Source organism: Anomaloglossus baeobatrachus, chromosome 3 (assembly GCF_048569485.1).
Source record: "Anomaloglossus baeobatrachus isolate aAnoBae1 chromosome 3, aAnoBae1.hap1, whole genome shotgun sequence".
NCBI lineage: Eukaryota > Metazoa > Chordata > Amphibia > Anura > Aromobatidae > Anomaloglossus > Anomaloglossus baeobatrachus.
The window spans coordinates 521285643-521305226 of record NC_134355.1 but is presented as its reverse complement, the minus strand read 5'-3'; the positions used below and the strand labels follow the sequence as shown (position 1 = coordinate 521305226).

Below are 19584 nucleotides of genomic sequence, written 5' to 3'. Positions count from 1 at the left end.
TCATCAATGTGCAGTGTCTTATTGGCTTCTGTGTTTTTTTTTTTTGTTTTTTTTTAATTGGTCCAGAAGTCATTCATTTTTTTTCTTGTATGCAATAAGACTGAACAGTAAAAAAAAAAAAAACAGCCCATAGATACCATCCATGTAGCATCTATCAGGTTTTTTTTCAGTTGTCTTATTGACTCATATGACTGAATTTAATCTGCAACTGGGACCAAAGTAAGAGCCGTCTCCATTTTGTTGAATGCTGTACATAAGAGAGAATAAAAAAAACAAACAAAAAGACTCCCCAGAAAATGGAGTGACTGTACGCAGTGAAATATACATTATTCTAAAATTATTGATAAACATGGCAGGAAAAAAATTAACTGTCACATAAGACCAAATATTTATTTCACAGTCATAAGATTCCAATATGACAGACAGGGAATAAGGAGCATACAAAGAAAGGAACATGTTTTATTTTTAATAAAAAATAATTGAATGGTTTTTTTTATTTCTATTTTCACTGATTATTGCAGAACTGGCCTGACAACCTTATATTTGTATATCATTAGTGTATATGCTCTGATCAGATTTTAGCACTTTTCATTATAGAAGATTTAGATTTGATGTATAACTGTATACAAAATAATCACTATAAAGAACCAAGGCCCGAAAACCATGAAATAAAATACAGGCACCTATACAGTATAAATACAGTACCTGACTATTCATACTCGCTATACTCATAACGAGTACTGTCTAATACTCGTTGGAGACAGAATAAGGATGTGATATGCGAAACGCGTCCTCCTGCTCTATGGTTTTTGTACCTGACATGATGAAATTTTATCTACGATGAAATAAAGAATAACATTTTTTACTTTTAAGTTTTGGACCGGTTTGCTGGACAATCCTACAAATTTATCTTCTTATCTATTTGGAGTTAGCTTTCTCCTTCTGGTCCGTGCACAGTCAAAACAAAAAGTGCTGGTCTCCAATGAACTATAACAGGTGAGCTGGACTGCTCTTTGTATTTGCTCCTGTCTAATACTTGTGTATTCATTCCGAATAGCGTGTGCAATGCAAGTCAATGGGGAAAAAGTCGCAAAGTAACGAGTAGCCTGAATGCCGCGCTATCCGTGTGACTAGTTAAGGCTATGTGCGCACTGGGAAATGAAATTTCCTTGCGTAAATTCCGCAGGCTCTCAAAGATGTTATCACCTGCGGAAAAAATCCGCACCAAATTCCGCACCAAAATCCGCATGCGGATTGTCGCGTTTTGTTGCGGATTTGGTGCGGAATTGGTGCGGATTTGGTGCGGTTTTTCCGCAAGCTGTTCACTGCGTGATTTTTACATTAGATTAGGGAAAACCCGCAGCTACCTGCGGAAAAGAAGTGACATGCACTTGTTTTTGCTGCGGGATTTCCGCAGCAAAACATGCAGCTGTCAAATTCCGCCTAGTGCGCACAGGATTTTTTTCTCCATAGGATTTGCTGGTGATTCACTGCAGAGATGTTATGAACATTTTCTGCAGCGAAACAAGCAGCAAATCCGCGGAAAATCCGCGGCAAAATCCGGTAAGTGCGCACATAGCCTAACAGTGCGGAATTTGGGTTACTTGTTGCATTGCACATGATATTCAGAACGAATACGCAAGTATAAGGCCATGTGCCCACGAGAGAAAGAACCCGACACCGGAGTTTTCTGCAGGTTCACACAGCAACTCCCCGGAATCCGCAGCTATTCATTGATGCAGTATTTCTGCAGAAGTGTTGCGGTAAACCTGCGGAAGCATGCGGATTTCCCGTCCTGTATCTCCATAGTGGAAAGGCAGGAATTCCGCAGATAATTCTGCATGAATAATTGACTTACAGTTACGTGCGGCTGCAGGAAATCCGCAGCATTTTCTGCAGCCGCAAAAACCGCAGCATTGATACAGCACTCCCCAAATAACATAGGATAACATGGGGAGTGTCTGCACTTGTGCAAACCCATGGATTTATCTAGAAAATTCGTGGGTTATCCGCAGTTACTTTCTCCCGTGGGCACATGGCCTTAGACAGTACTTGTTAGGAGTATAGCGAGTACGAATAGTTAGGTACTCGCTCAACTCTACTTCTGACATTTTGATAAAGTCAATCTCCTACATTTTCTTAGCAAACCGCCATATGCCTCTGCTTGAAATCTTACAAGCCCCATGGATTTCTAGTAACCCTATTATAGCTCTGAACACAATAGAGCAGTTTTACAGCCTGGGGCATTTGCCCGAAACAGGAAAATGGCAAGCAACTAAGCAGCACCTGGACTGAGAGAGGTATATGCGTGTATGTATTATATAATATATTCCTTAAGCTATGTGTATGCAGTCATTTCAATGGACTGAGGATTCCAGAATAGATTATCTTTAATGATGAGCCAGTTTCGAAATACTCGAATTCGTGATACTCGTAACAAGTACTGTCTAATACTCCTGTATTCATTCCGATTAGCGTGTGCAATGCAAGTCAATTGGGGAATACTCACAATGTAACAAGTAACCCGAATGCTGTACTGTTTGCTACTCACACGAAATCTACGGCATTCGGGTTACTCTTTACATTGAGAGTATTCCCCATGGACTTGCATTACACGCATTATTCGGAACGAATATACAAGTATTAGACAGTACTCGTTAAGAGTATCACAAATCTGAGTATTTCGAAATGCGCTCATCATTAATTATCTTGCAAGTTAGAGAAAAATAAATCTTTGCACATAATAAAAGGTTTGGATGTGATGATTATAGGGAACAGCTGGCTCTGTAGAACAGTTTAGGATATATGAACAGAAAGGAAGATTATTTTTTTGCCCATGACCTGTTTGGGCGCCCTACCTGCAGGGAATAGAGATGACCAAGTACCGAAATATCAGAAATCACTACACTCGTAAAGAGTACTTTGCAATACTCGTGTAATCATTCCGAATAGTGAGTACAATGCAAATCAATGGGAAATGCAAGTAATTTTCTGCTGGACCCAACAAAGAAGTGTGGGCTCTTTGTTGGGTTCAACAGAAAATTACTGGCATTTCCCATTGACTTGTATTGTTCCCGCTATTCAGGACGAATACGCGAGTATTACAAAGTACTCATTACGAGAATACAAATATTCCGGCACTCGCTCATCTCTAGCAGGGAACACTTTGTAATGTTAGAAAGTATTATTCCCATCTTTTACATTTTTGGCATATCCAGTAATGGGACCCGCATTGATCATACATTCATGTCATCTCCTGAGGATAGATTATATATATATATATATATATATATATATAGTGGCAACTACGAAGACAGTGAGTGCCTGCTGCTTGCCCCACCAAACTCAACAACCCTATAACCAGGCTCCTCCTGTAAATGTCCTCATCGCGAACACGTGCAAACAAAAAAATATAAAATCCACTGTCCAGAGTTGCTGAAAATGGAATCAGACGTTGTGCGACTGCTAATAAAACTTCATTCTAAGGCTGGGTTCATACAACTGTACTTTCTCTGAGAAAAACTGATCAGAGTCTGGAATAATTGGACCATTTTTCTCAGATAGATAAAATGCAGACTTTGATCAGTGGCATCAGTTTTTCTCGGATGGAGAATACAGATAAAAAGTTCCGCCATGGTTTCCAGACTATTAGTCTGTGAAAATCGGACCGCACTCTGATGTCATCTGAGTGTGGTCTGATTATTTCTTACTTTTTAAACAAACCCATATAGAGTTAAATGGCCGAGTGCCATCCGATTCTCTGAGGCAAACGTGCCTGCTGCAATTTTTTCCAGATCCCTCAGTCTGAAGGAAAACATTGAACATCCGCACTGTCTCATTGAATAACATTGGTCACCGTGTAATCAGATTTTTTTTGACTGAAACCACATGGACCACGTATATAGTCCTCTGCGCGGCCCTAAGGGCGGCTTTGCACACTACGACATCGCAGGTGCGATGTCGGTGGGGTCAAATCGAAAAGTGATGCACATCCGGCGTCACTTGCGATGTCGTAGTGTGTAAAACCTTTTTGATACGATGAACAAGCGCAAAAGCGTCGTTATCGTATCATCGGTGTATTCTCCGACATTTCCATAATGCCGGTGCAGAGACAGGTACGATGCTGTTCCTCGTTCCTGCGGCAGCACACATCGCTGTGTGTAAAGCCGCAGGAGCGAGGAACATCTCCTACCTGCGTCCCAGCTGTAATGAGAAGGAAGGAGGAGGGCGGGATGTTTACATCCTGCTCATCTCCGCCCCTCCGCCGATATTGGCCTCCTGCCTTGTGACGTCGCTATGATGCCGCACGACCCACCCTCTGAGGAAGGAGGCGGGTCGCCGGCCAGAGCAACGGTCGCAGGGCAGGTGAGGGCATGTGAGGCTGGTATAGCGATAATGTTCCCTACGCCAGCTATCACAAAATATCGTACCTGCGACGGGGGCGGGGACTATCGTGCTCGGCATCGCAAGCATCGGCTTGCGATGTCGTAATGTGCAAAGCCCGCCTAAGACTAATTTAGACGAGCCGATAAACTGGAACGATAAATCGTTCACTTGGGCATTATCAGCCTGTGTAAACATGCAAAAGTCACCTGGCAAACCAGCAAAATGCTAAGTCATGGGGTGATTAGATCATTCATGCCGGCATTAAAATCTCTCGGCAGCACATCATCCGGTGTAAACAGTAGAAGTGCTGCCAATAAATAGGATATCCTGTGACCACAGAACAATTGTATTCTGTCTGCACAGAATTCTGATTCATCAGTCTAAACCGGCCATTAAACAGCCTCCGATGGTTTGTATGTAAGGACATGCGGTCAGTTTATCTATACGGCCCACCAGGCCTCATTCAGACGTCCAAGTCACAAACATGTGCACATTATAGTTTATGGGGCGTTTACATGTCCATTTTTTTGTAGACCAATTTTTCCCCTAAAGTCAAGGAAACATGTCCACATCTAATAAGAGTCAAGGCTCAACATTACCCATTCATATCTTATAGGTCAGTGGAAATCACGTCATCTCGGTGATTAATACTGTAATATACGGGACATTTGCAGTCCATCTTCATCAGTGGAAGATCATTGATGAAATACTGATGGTAAAAACAGACCCAACGCCAATGACTCTCGGATACAAAACACGGATGACCAGTGCGGGAAAAGTCACAGATGTCAATGACACTTGTGTTTTTGCTCAGTATTTTGCATCTGCTTTTGAATGTTGCAATGGATACTGTACATAGAAAAAACAAAGATGGACTTTTTTTCTCTTTATTTTCTCTTTATTTTGGATGCAAAATACTGCAACTACAAAAGTGTGAATTAGGCCTAAAAATGGCTGGTCAATCAATTCCAACCCCTTTTCTTCAAGAAATTGGCTAAGAACTGGAAATATAAATATATTTAACAAATCCATTAATTAGCTATTCAATCTCCCCACACCCACAGCTTGTGATCGCTGCTGGACCTCTTGTAAGGAGATTGTGGCCAGTGACCGCTGCAGCCAATCACTGGTTACAGTTGCTTGAGGCCAGTGATTAGCAGTCATGTAATAATAAATGTGACAGTCGTTGCAGGACCAGCGATGGATTAAATAGGTAGGTAATGGTTATTTTACTATGTCGCTAAATTTCTAATCCCAGGCAATCCTTTTAAAGGGAACCTGTCATCAGGTTTTTCCCTTATGAGCTGTGGCCACCACCAGTAAACCCCTATATATAGCATTCCAGATTACTGTATATAAGAGCCCAGGCCACTCTGTAGAACATAAAAAGCACCTTTATTATACTCACCTGGGGTGGTCCAATCCAATGGGTGTCACTGCTTTCAGTCCAGCGCCTCCTCTTTTCTTGCAATTACTGTCCTTCTACCCAGTCCCGTGTGCATGACGCGTCCTGCATCATCCACAGAGGCCTCCATTGCGGTCCTGCGCATGTGCACTTTGGGCAGAAGAAAGTACAGTGGACCCTCGGTTTACGAGTAACTTGGTGTGCGACTATTTCGCTATATGAGCAAAGCTTGCTGTAAATTTGTAACTCAGTTTATGAGCAAGCTTTGCTGTATGAGCAAAATACCACACACACTCCCGGTTCCGTACGCACAAACACACATATTATGCTCACATATCCTCCGTTCCCTCGCCAGCCTCATACCTGGTTCTTGTAGTTCGCCGGTATGTGGATTCAGTAACCATCGAGACCGATACAGAAGCTGTCGCTGTGCTTCCCAATGGCAGCGCGCTGACCAATCAGAGCCACTGACGTCAGAGCCCTGGCCAATCAGAGGCAAGCAGCTCATGCCTCCAATGTCAGCGTGCTGGCCAATCAGAGGCAAGCAGCTCATACCAATGACAACAGCCGCTGAAGGCCTGACAGCGGCAACCCTTGTATCGGCCGCCACGGTGACCTGTGGACTGCAAGAACCAGGCCGGCGAGGGAACAGAGGATAAGTGAGCATAATGTGCGTGTGTGTGCATGTGGAATGGCACAATAGTGGACCAAGATGGGACATGCTACAAGTTGTGGAACGAATTGTCTGCATTGCAATGATTTCCTATGGCAAATCTTGCTTTGTTAGACGAGTAAATTGGTTTACGAGCACACTCCCAGAACAGATTGTTCTCATAAACCCAGGTTCCACTGTACTGTAATGTACAGGTGTGAGAAAAGGCCAAAGATCACCCGTGCATGCACACTACAGTACTTTGCCCTCAGCCGGGCAAGATCAAAGTGCGAATGCGCAGGAGCGCTATGGAAGCCTCTCTGAATGACAGAAGAAGCGTTATGCACACGGGGCTGGGCAGGAGGACGGCGATCGCACAAGATGAAGTAGGCACTGGACCGAGAGCAGCGACACCCATTGGATCGGACCGGAGCGCCTCCTTGGTGAGCATTATAAATAGGTGCTTTTTACGTTCTAGAGCATACCTGGGCACTTATATACAGTATTCTGGAATACTGTATATAACAGCTCACTGGTGGAGGCTGCAGTTCAAAGGGGAAAAAACTGGTGACAGGTTGGCTATAAGTATATAGTTATAATGCAGAAACGCCCATCAAATCCTGAATGGCAACATTTCCAGAAAATCTGATCAGATTATTAATGTATTCATAGAAATAGGCTTCATTTTAGAACAGGTCACCGATACAACTAACCAAAACTAAAAGGCAAACTAGGCTGATGTTCCTGGATGAAACATTGCAAAATGTGTGCTTTAATATAAAGACAAGAAATAACAAACGAATCGAACTCTGGCACATAGAAAATTTGGTCTATACATCGCCCACAAAACATTACACAGCAATGTTCTGCTGAACGCGGTTCATTTGCACGTACAAAACAGGACCCTTATGACACGTAGACGACATGCAGCGAGGCTTGGATCTCTCCTACTGTCGTTTCCAAAAGATTTTGACAAATCTCTTCATCAATTAAAAAGAAAAAAGTCATTTTAGAATGGGAAATAATTTAAGGAAAAAAAAATATCTAAATTTATCTTTTTGGGTAATGATCCATAGACTTTGTCGTAAAATGCAACTACATCCAGTCTCTAGAAAAGTTTGGCAAAGATTATTGGAAAAAAGTGAGTTCACTTTAATAAAATATAAAATGTGGACAGCACTATTCCAAATGAGCCACATAAATATCTACCTTTACAAAGAACACAAAAACGAAGATCACGGACAACAAGTAGATATGGTCACGTTGATGCCCAGGTTCCCATTATCAGCAAAAAGATGTGCAATCGCTGTGTCAAAAACTAAACAATCACTGTTCATGATGGCTGCCGCGACACCATCATGGATGGACCTTGGTGTAGCTTCCCAGGTTAGACGCCTACGGTTTCCATTCAGTTCAAGTCTGTAGGCAAAGTTTTCAGCCTGTTTTCGTGTGCCTATCAAGAGGACAATGGCAAAAAACTGCTGGTGTCCCTCGTACTTCTCTTGTTTCTCCAGCACCAACATGAAGTGGTGGCTAAAACAGAACTGCATCATGACCCAGTCAACGGCGCCTGGCAAGTTAATGTCGGTAGCAAGGAAGACTATGTCTTCTCCTTGAAGTGTGGTAATGCTCTTGTGAGCATGTGTGAGGTGGGGCATAACCGCTTCCAGGGAACCTTGCCATTTGCATGAAGCTCCAGGGCAGGGGCATGAGTAGGGGCGATATTCACAGATGTCCTCGTGTTCAGGTTTTTCTGTGTGATGGAGAGACAGAGAACATCCGGTAGAGGCATACTGAAAAAAAAAGAAAAGTGCAAATCAATATGGTATTAAATAAAGCATCGAGTGTCACGTGAAAGTATCAATGTATGACTTGTGGGCTCACAGCTGTCCAAACAACAGGCACCATAAAACTCAATGATGTGAAAATGCAAATACTGGACCAAGCACGCAGCCGCCATTTACAGGAGATGGAAACAGTCAGTGAGAGGTTTTGTTTTTTTTTTGTTTTTTTTTTATAAGCCACACTTGTAAAGAAAATAAATATATTAATATAATTACTGTGTCCACCCACACTTCAGTCATATTGTTGCCATATGTACAAGCAGGTCCACATCTCAGGGTAATCCGTGACATTTACCCACAGAAATTTCTTATGGGAAACATTTCTACCTGGACAGATCCCCTTAATATAAGACTTATCTGAGCAGTTCTGGAAGCCACCAACACCGGGGTGATGGGTGCCACACAACCACGGATCAGACATTTATGGCGAAGAATAGGACATCAATGTTAAAGTAGTGGTTGTCCACGAAGTCCCATAGAGACAGCCATGTAGTCAATATTGGTCAGCAAAAATAAGTAAGGTGTTCAAATACCCCACAGGCCTAGGTCTTATTTTCTAAGACTGTGCTTTTATGTATAAACATTCAGAAGGGTGGCAATGCCGCGGGTTCAGACACCACTGTGTGTATGGAGAGAGGCATCTGTAACCGTGCCCACGACACTGACTGACAGCCACTCAGCATTAGAACCACCTGGAGAGAGGCATCTGTAACCGTGCCCACGACACTGACTGACAGCCACTCAGCATTAGAACCACCTGGAGAGAGGCATCTGTAACCGTGCCCACGACACTGACTGACAGCCACTCAGCATTAGAACCACCTGGAGAGAGGCATCTGTAACCGTGCCCACGACACTGACTGACAGCCACTCAGCATTAGAACCACCTGGAGAGAGGCATCTGTAACCGTGCCCACGACACTGACTGACAGCCACTCAGCATTAGAACCACTTGGAGAGAGGCATCTGTAACCGTACCCACGACACTGACTGACAGCCAGTCAGTCAGTGCCGGGGGCGGGGTTACAGCCCAACGCTAAAGTTAAAGGGGTATAACCACCGCCAGGATCCTATCCAAATATGTAGTAGGAATAATACATAATAATGATAATATATAATAGCAAATACCTCCAATTAGAGATCTAGTATAGTTGTTCTAACTCACCATGCCACTTACCTCATGTGCAGGGCATTGTAGTGAATCAGGAGAACTATACTACATTTCTAATTAGAGGTATTTGCTAATATTATTATTATACCTACTACATATTTGGATAGGATCCTGGACATGGGAATACCTCTTTAATTTCCTCTAGGCAGCAAGGTTCAATATGCAGAGACCGGAAGGTTCCACAAGCTATTAACCCCATATCTGGGGGTAAGATTTTTTTTTTTTCATATGACAGGTTCTCTTTAATGATGGCACAAAACAGCTGTAGATTGATGGTATTGTGGTAAAAAAAATGTAACAGTCAGGTAAACACATGACACATATATGTCTCATTGCATTTTCCTATTACCATGTATTCTAATCTAGTTACAGAATTACAATCTTGCTCATAGTAATGAAAGCCTCTTAACCGAACCTTGCCTTTTCCACTACCATCAATGTTACTTACGTAATTAACAAGGCCACAAAGTGTACATTCAACTAGCGACCATATACAAAAGTGTAGTCAAAATATCAGAGAACAGCCTGTTTTAGTTCTAAAAAGGACACAAAGGACACCATTGTACAGTAAAGCAATCTGCCTCCATAAGGAGATGCTCTACATACTTAAAATACCTTTTTCTAAGCAGACTTTTACTGGAGATTTCTCTAGACAGTTCTGAAGAATTAGACCAGTGTGGATCTCATGATTTACACTTTGGTTGAGGCACCATGGCGTAGGGATACCAGGTCACAATGCAAGTGAATGGAGTTGCAATGCGACAAGCAACTCACAAGAAGTCCAACAAAGTTGGCCGACCTTGAGCTCTGCGGCCCCACGGACTAGTATTGTTCTGTGATCGAGCAGCGACACGGGACAGGTGTTGCAGCCAAAGCCACTATATAGCTCCAGCCTTGAAGAGAACCTGTCAACAAGATTTAGTACTACAAAGTGAAGCCATGGGGCCATAATGGCGCCCTGATGCTAACTAAATTGATATCTGCAGTGAAAGAATCCGAACTTTGGTTGTTGAATAAACATCTTCTGAAGTTTTCATTTAATGATTTCTTCTGTGTGAGTGGGTACTTGGGGGGGTTTAGGGTAGAGTAGTCTTTTGCTTCTTCGCCTGCCACCTGTCTCTTTCACTCCTCCATTTGCTTTTGAAATTCCAGCGCATGCAAAGTGTGATTCTGCGGCCAGTCTATAGGTGTTCAAGAAAATGGCACTGGACGTGATGCATGCGCAAATCAAGATTTTAGCTTAATTACCGCTTAAGCCGAAATCTCCATCTGCACATGCGCCGCATCCATAGATCGAGATTTTAGCTCTATAACCTCTTCAGGCAGCAGAGATCTCGATCTGCGCATGTGGCGCCTCCGGCACAGTTTCGTGAAGTCTGGCTGCAGCATCACGCTGTGCCTCTACCTGGGCGCAGAATTTCAAAAAGGAAACAGAGAAGTGAACGTCCCACCACGATGCACACCAATGCACAGAAGACATCATTAAATGAAAACTTTAGAAGGTGACTACTCAGCAACCAATGATCAGATTCCTTCACTGCAGGTGTCCATTTAATCAGCATCACAGCGCCATTATGATGGCCATGTATTTACTTTAGAGTGCTAAATCCTGTGGACAAATTATTGTTAAAAGAGTCTGTCAGCAGGACTTCACACACCAAACTTGTGCATGTTGCTCTTTAAACATTGACTACCAATACCTTTACACTTTATAATACTTACCTAATGGTCGCGCGGTTGGCCATATGGGTGTCTCCATTCTCCGGTGCCGCCTCTTTTGGCCATCTTTGTTGTACTCCTCTAGCCACAGTGCATGACGCGTCCGACGCCATCCACGCTCGCCGGCATTGAGGTCCAGAGCAGATCAAAGTATTGTAGTGCGCCTGCGCAGCACCAGCGAGTGTGTATCACATAGACGCGTCATGCACACAGGCTTCAGAAAGAGGACGAAGATGGCCGAAAGAGGAGGCGCCGGCACCGGACAACGGAGACGCCCAACTGCGCCACCGTTTGGTAAGTATTATAAAGTGTTTTTTTTATGTTCTCACAGCGGCCTGGGCTCTTATATACAGCATGTTAGAATGCTATATATAAGAGCCCGGTGGTGGTGGCCGCAGCTTTTACACCAAAAAAGTGGTGACAGGTTCCCTTTAAGTCACACAACATATTAAGAATTCAGATCTACAATAGCTCTTCAGCCTCATTAGCATATCAACTCAATCGTCTCTGTAAAAGACTTTGCAAGTAATGGTAATACTGGACTTGTCTTTCTAAAGCTGGGTTTACACACTGCAACATCTCAAACGACATCGCTGTAACGTCACTGGTTTTGTGACGCAATAGCGATGTCGTTTGCGATGTTGCAGTGTGTGAAACACATCAGCGACCCGGCCCCTGCTGTGAAGTTGCTGATCCTTTGTTGCTGGTCCTTTGTTTCTTGCTGTGCAGCATGCATCGCTACAAAGTTTCAGTGTGTGAAAGACTTTGCTAACAAAGTCGGTGCAACTTCCCTTTCAAAAAGCTGCTTATCAACGTCCCCAACAACCAGCTAGGTCGCTCTGCAGGTCCGGATCGCTGATGCGTTGTTGGCCAGGTTTGCCTGTTTGACAGCTCACCAGCGACTCAACAGAGACTTAGGGAGGTCGCTGTTACGTCACAAAACCGGTGACGTTACAGCGATGTCCTTTGTGATGTTGCAGTGTGTAAACCCAGCTTTAGAGCTATATGCATTTATAAATAGTTTAGGGTGTGAAATCTTGCTGACAAATTCCTTGTAAAATCATACACTGAGTCAGCCAAAAGCTATTCCCCTTATACCAATGCATGCTTGCCCGAGGGAGCATGAGTTCTCAAAGGTGAGAAGAGTACAAGTCATTACAGCAGTGGCTTACCTCGAGTAAAAATATTGAGCACATTAAAGGGAACCTGTCAGGTCCAATATACACCCAGATCCACGAGCAGTTCTGGGTGCATATTGCTAATCCCTGCCTAACTGTCCCTGTATACACTAGCATAGATAAAGAGATCTTTAGAAAAAGTATTTCTAAAGATCTTTTATAGTATGCTAATGAGTGAGGGGACAAGTACCAAGGGTGTTACTTCCCTTGGCTAGTCATCCCACCTAGTATGTTAGCATAGCCCTGTGGGGGTGCTAACGAATGCGCAACAACGCCGCACATACCTCATCTTGATGGCAGCTGTGTATGCCGCACGCAACCGCATGTGACTGCATCTTGCTGTGCTTCCATTGTAAATGAATGTAACTTAATCGCATTTGTGCCGGATACGGCTTTCCGGCAAAATACCGCTGATGTGAGCGGAGCGTAAATCATTAAGAAGCACACACAACAACTAGGGTTCTCCTAGGCCAGAAAGGTTACTCCAGGCAGGGGGGGGGGGATTTCAATGAAATACCATAGTTAAGCTCTGTCCAAGGTCCACTTATTTTGGTAAAGCAACTAGAATAAAGAGGAGTTGCAAACTTTTTTATCACATTTGAAGATGATTTACATCAGCGAAATTACCTTCTTGAAAATTGTTAATGAAACCCAAACGCAAAAATTATTTTTGGGTAAAATGTACACATTTCAGACAAAAAACCTCCATCAAATTTGTAGTCTTAAGGGTGCTTTACACACTGCAACATCGCTAACGATATATCCAATTAAGACATAGAAGAAAAGGACCGCACAATCCAGACGCCAAGTGACATAAGTGCAGCATAAAAAGCAGGAAAGGAGCTGAGCGCATGCTCCCAATAAAGACGACGGCCGTTTCGCGTTGGTGTACGCTACGACTGGTCCACCACCTGGTGGACCAGTCGAAGCGTACACCAACGCGAAATGGCCGTCGTCCTTATTGGAAGCCTGCACTTAGCTCCTGTCCTGCACTTTTGGGAATAAAGAAACTTCACTTGGCGTCTGGATTGTGCGGTCCTTTTCTTCTGTGTCTTTATTGGACATTCCTTGGACTCCTGTCTATTTGTCTGGACAAGCACTCCTGAGCTGTGAACACATGGAGCCCAGGTCTTTTCCTACTTACCAGTGAGACCACCCTGCAAAGTAAAGCTGGTTGTGCAGGGCTATACTCATTTTTTTCATCGCTAACGATATATCATCGGGGTCACGGTGTTTGTGACGCACATCCGGCGTCGTTAGCGACATCACATCGTGTGACAGCTAGGAGCGACGATCAACGATCGCAAAAACGTCAAAAATCGTTGATCGTTGACACGTCGCTCCTTTTCTTAATATTGTTGGTGGTGCATGCCACTGGTTGTTCGTCGTTCCTGCGGCATCACACATCGCTATGTGTGACACCGCAGGAACGACGAACATCTCCTTACCTGCGTCCACTGGCAATGAGGAAGGAAGGAGGTGGGCGGGATATTCCGTTCACTCATGTCCGCCCCTCCGCTTCTATTGGACGGCTGCCGTGTGACGTCGCTGTCACGCCGCACGAACCGCCCCCTTAGAAAGGAGGCGGTTCGCCGGCAACAGCGACATCGCAAGGAAGGTAAGTCTGTGTGACGGGTGTAAGCGATGTTGTGCCCCACGGGCAGCGATTTGCCCGTGACGCACAACCGACGGGGGCAGGTATGCTCGCTAGCGATATCGCAGTGTGTAAAGTGCCCTTAAGGCTATGTGCACACTAGAAAGTGCCTTTTTCTTAAGGAAAAACCGGACGCTCTTAAAGAATCCCGCACCCGCGGTAAAAAAAACGCACTAAAACCGCATGGAATCAGCATGCTGTTTTACCGTTGTGTGCCGTGGTAAAAAAGGCAGGAGCAGAGTGGACAGCAGGGCCCCTCATGGACGACAGCCGTTTCGCGTGTACTCACGCTTCCTTGGGCCCTCTCATGGACCCGAGGAAGCGTGAGTACACGCGAAACGGTTGTTGTCCATGAGGGGGCCCTGCTGTCAACTCTGCTCCTGCCTTTTTACCTGCACCATGAATAAATAAAGTATTTTTTACTGGACGTTGGTGAGTGCTGCCCTATCTCTATTGTTGGACTCTACATAGGGCTCTGCGCACCACGCGCACAGGGCTCTGCGCACCACGCGCACAGGGCTCTGCGCACCACGCGCACAGGGCTCTGCGCACCACGCGCACAGGGCTCTGCGCACCACGCGCACAGGGCTCTGCGCACCACGCGCACAGGGCTCTGCCCACCACGCGCACAGGGCTCTGCCCACCACGCGCACAGGGCTCTGCCCACCACGCGCACAGGGCTCTGCCCACCACGCGCACCGGGCTCTGCCCACCACGCGCACCGGGCTCTGCCCACCACGCGCACCGGACTCTGCCCACCACGCGCACCGGACTCTGCCCACCACGCGCACCGGACTCTGCCCACCACGCGCACCGGACTCTGCCCACCACGCGCACCGGACTCTGCCCACCACGCGCACCGGACTCTGCCCACCACGCGCACCGGACTCTGCCCACCACGCGCACCGGACTCTGCCCACCACGCGCACCGGACTCTGCCCACCACGCGCACCGGACTCTGCCCACCACGCACACCGGACTCTGCCCACCACGCACACCGGACTCTGCCCACCACGCACACCGGACTCTGCCCACCACGCACACCGGACTCTGCCCACCACGCACACCGGACTCTGCCCACCACGCACACCGGACTCTGCCCACCACGCACACCGGACTCTGCCCACCACGCACACCGGACTCTGCCCACCACGCACACCGGACTCTGCCCACCACGCACACCGGACTCTGCCCACCACGCACACCGGACTCTGCCCACCACGCACACCGGACTCTGCCCACCACGCACACCGGACTCTGCCCACCACGCACACCGGACTCTGCCCACCACGCACACCGGACTCTGCCCACCACGCACACCGGACTCTGCCCACCACGCACACCGGACTCTGCCCACCACGCACACCGGACTCTGCCCACCACGCACACCGGACTCTGCCCACCACGCACACCGGACTCTGCCCACCACGCACACCGGACTCTGCCCACCACGCACACCGGACTCTGCCCACCACGCACACCGGACTCTGCCCACCACGCACACCGGACTCTGCCCACCACGCACACCGGACTCTGCCCACCACGCACACCGGACTCTGCCCACCACGCACACCGGACTCTGCCCACCACGCACACCGGACTCTGCCCACCACGCACACCGGACTCTGCCCACCACGCACACCGGACTCTGCCCACCACGCACACCGGACTCTGCCCACCACGCACACCGGACTCTGCCCACCACGCACACCGGACTCTGCCCACCACGCACACCGGACTCTGCCCACCACGCACACCGGACTCTGCCCACCACGCACACCGGACTCTGCCCACCACGCACACCGGACTCTGCCCACCACGCACACCGGACTCTGCCCACCACGCACACCGGACTCTGCCCACCACGCACACCGGACTCTGCCCACCACGCACACCGGACTCTGCCCACCACGCACACCGGACTCTGCCCACCACGCACACCGGACTCTGCCCACCACGCACACCGGACTCTGCCCACCACGCACACCGGACTCTGCCCACCACGCACACCGGACTCTGCCCACCACGCACACCGGACTCTGCCCACCACGCACACCGGACTCTGCCCACCACGCACACCGGACTCTGCCCACCACGCACACCGGACTCTGCCCACCACGCACACCGGACTCTGCCCACCACGCACACCGGACTCTGCCCACCACGCACACCGGACTCTGCACACCACGCACACCGGACTCTGCACACCACGCACACCGGACTCTGCACACCACGCACACCGGACTCTGCACACCACGCACACCGGACTCTGCACACCACGCACACCGGACTCTGCACACCACGCACACCGGACTCTGCACACCACGCACACCGGACTCTGCACACCACGCACACCGGACTCTGCACACCACGCACACCGGACTCTGCACACCACGCACACCGGACTCTGCACACCACGCACACCGGACTCTGCACACCACGCACACCGGACTCTGCACACCACGCACACCGGACTCTGCACACCACGCACACCGGACTCTGCACACCACGCACACCGGACTCTGCACACCACGCACACCGGACTCTGCACACCACGCACACCGGACTCTGCACACCACGCACACCGGACTCTGCACACCACGCACACCGGACTCTGCACACCACGCACACCGGACTCTGCACACCACGCACACCGGACTCTGCACACCACGCACACCGGACTCTGCACACCACGCACACCGGACTCTGCACACCACGCACACCGGACTCTGCACACCACGCACACCGGACTCTGCACACCACGCACACCGGACTCTGCACACCACGCACACCGGACTCTGCACACCACGCACACCGGACTCTGCACACCACGCACACCGGACTCTGCACACCACGCACACCGGACTCTGCACACCACGCACACCGGACTCTGCACACCACGCACACCGGACTCTGCACACCACGCACACCGGACTCTGCACACCACGCACACCGGACTCTGCACACCACGCACACCGGACTCTGCACACCACGCACACCGGACTCTGCACACCACGCACACCGGACTCTGCACACCACGCACACCAGACTCTGCACACCACGCACACCGGACTCTGCACACCACGCACACACGGCGCTCTGCACCGCATGCACACACGGCGCTCTACACCGATCCACCCTATCCCCATAGGGAACACATGTAGGGAATACATACTCACCCGTCCTCGGTCCCCGCCGCTCCTGCACGTTCGCGCGCTGTCTGTGCTCTGGACATATCAGCACAGTAGTGACGTCACCGCTGTGCTGAAGAGAGCACAAACAGCTGGACAGTGATATGAAGCGCAACGCTCCTTCTCATCAGTGCTTTCAAATGTACCGGCATCTGCGATCACAGCATCCAGGAGGCAGGGAGAGGGATCGCTTACCTCTCCCTGGTGATCGGGTCCCTGCAATGTAATCACAGGAATCCAATCGCTGTCATGGCAATGCTGAGTCGTCACCATGATGACCCCAGGTTACTGAGATACAGACCATGCTGTATGCATAGTGTATGAGGCAAAGTGCTGTGCTATAATCCACTGTAGTGATACAGCATTGCAGGAGATTATAGAAATGCAGAAAAAAAAACCAAAAAAAAAACCACACAAACAATTGACATGCTGATTCTTTTTTCAGCAACAAAATCTGCAAGGAAAAAAGAAGCAGCATGTGCAGAGCATGTCAGGATTCTCAGACTTTGCTGGGATGCTTTGTCCTTGTAGTATTGATTTAAATCTCCAAGGAAAAAAAAAAAAAAAAAAGCATAAAAAAAAAACAACGTGTGTACAAAGCCTAAACTTTGGAAAATAGGAGAAATTTTCAGAATTTGTGGAAAATTAGAGATTAGCTGTAAGCTTTGCATTGTTAACATGCTAAACACCTCCTGTCACTCTCAGAGACAGAACTAAAACTTGAGCCCTAAAGTCATTTGTGGTTTTGCCCTTTTATACTAAGACCACGTTCACGCATCTATGTCATGGTCTGGGAGTGGGGCCACAGTCTGGCCAGGTATCTCCCGCTCTGAACTCGGCACCCGCATAAGCATGAAGGTCAGGCTCGGGACAGAATACCGCAGCTGAGGCATCCAGCGCAGTCTGTACATAGGCCAGATTCATGAGTTAAGGGCGCTTTACACGCTGCGACATCTCTAGCGATCTCGTTAGCGATGTGACACACCAGATCGCAGATAAGATTTGACGAGATCACACATAGGTCATTTTTGTAGCGCCAGTCGCATGTGCGATCTCGGCAAATCGTATGTGCGATCTGGCGTGTTACATCGCTAATGAGATTGCTAGCGATGTCGCAGCGTGTAAAGCGGCCTTTAAAGTCGACACTTCTCAGCTTTAGCTCTGTCAGTCCACACCATACATATCTGCAGACGAAGATGGTCAGCGTTATAGTAGACCTGTAAGTAGCTGAGATTTCAACAAATCTTATCTACACTTTGGGGAAAATCTGAGGATGGTCAATCCTTAGTGCTGAATTCATTGAGGATTTAATCCCCACTAAAATGTACCAACCCTTAAAGTTCTACCTCACCATTTCCTAAAGCTGGTGATGGACACAGATTGCTAAAATCTCATGTCTAAAGCCCGCTTTACACGCTGTAAGGTATCTTACAATGTGTCGGCGGGGTCACGTCGTAAGTGACGCACATCCGGCATTGTAAGTACATTGTAGTGTGGAACAGCTACGTGCGATTGCGAATGAACGGTAAAACGTTCATCGCATATACATCGCTCATTCCTCATGAATTGCACGTCAGATTGTTCATCGTACCTGGGGTAGCACACATCGCAGTGTGTGACACCCCGGGAACGATGAACAGATCTTACCTGTGTCCTGCAGCTCCCGGCCGCTAATGCGGAAGGAAGGAGGTGGGCGGATGTTTATGTCCCGCTCAGCTCCGCCCCTCCGCTTCTATTGGCCGGCTGCCGCGTGACGTTGCTGTGACGCCGAACGTCCCTCCCACTCCAGGAAGTGGACGTTCGCCGCCCACATCGAGGTCGTATGGACGGGTATGTACGTGTGACGGGGGTTAATCGTTTGTGCGGCACATTCAACAAATTGAACGTGCCACACATACGATGGGGGCGGTTACGATCGCATACGATATCGTATGCGAAATTGCAACGTGTAAAGCGGGCTTAAGAGGAGAACCCAGGTGTTCAGGAAAATAGGAAGCAAATGGATTCTGCTCATAAAATGATGACATGATAATGTTATTTCCCCCATCTGTTAGTCATCAGTAATGTACCGTGTTTTTCCAAAAATAAGACACTGTCTTATATTTTTTTTGCCCCCCAAAAAAGCACTAGGGCTTATTTTTGGAGGAGGTCTTATTCTTAAAGAAACACGGTTGGGGGTAAATTCACCCCCCAAAAAAGCAGACCCCCCCACTTCCCAGGAGACTCATACTCACCAGACCAGGACGTCTGCATGGTTCCCAGGTCCTCCTGTGATCTCCGGTTGGTGCTGCACGCCGTCCTACCCTGCTGCTGGCAGGCACACACAGCAGATCACACACAGCCGATCGCAGACACACACACACAGCCGATCGCAGACACACACA

At 47.9% G+C, this 19584-nt stretch overlaps 1 protein-coding gene across 1 annotated transcript in view; it reads right to left on the bottom strand.

The window, feature by feature from the left end:
* Window positions 1–385: 385 nt before the first annotated feature.
* Window positions 386–19584, bottom strand: part of SIAH2 (siah E3 ubiquitin protein ligase 2) — a 28721-nt gene continuing 9522 nt past the window's right edge. Inside the window, exon 2 of the mRNA XM_075340756.1 lies at window positions 386–8236. Coding sequence (XP_075196871.1) covers window positions 7679–8236 — 558 coding nt within the window. The 3' untranslated portion in view covers window positions 386–7678. The remainder of the gene's footprint in view (window positions 8237–19584) is intronic.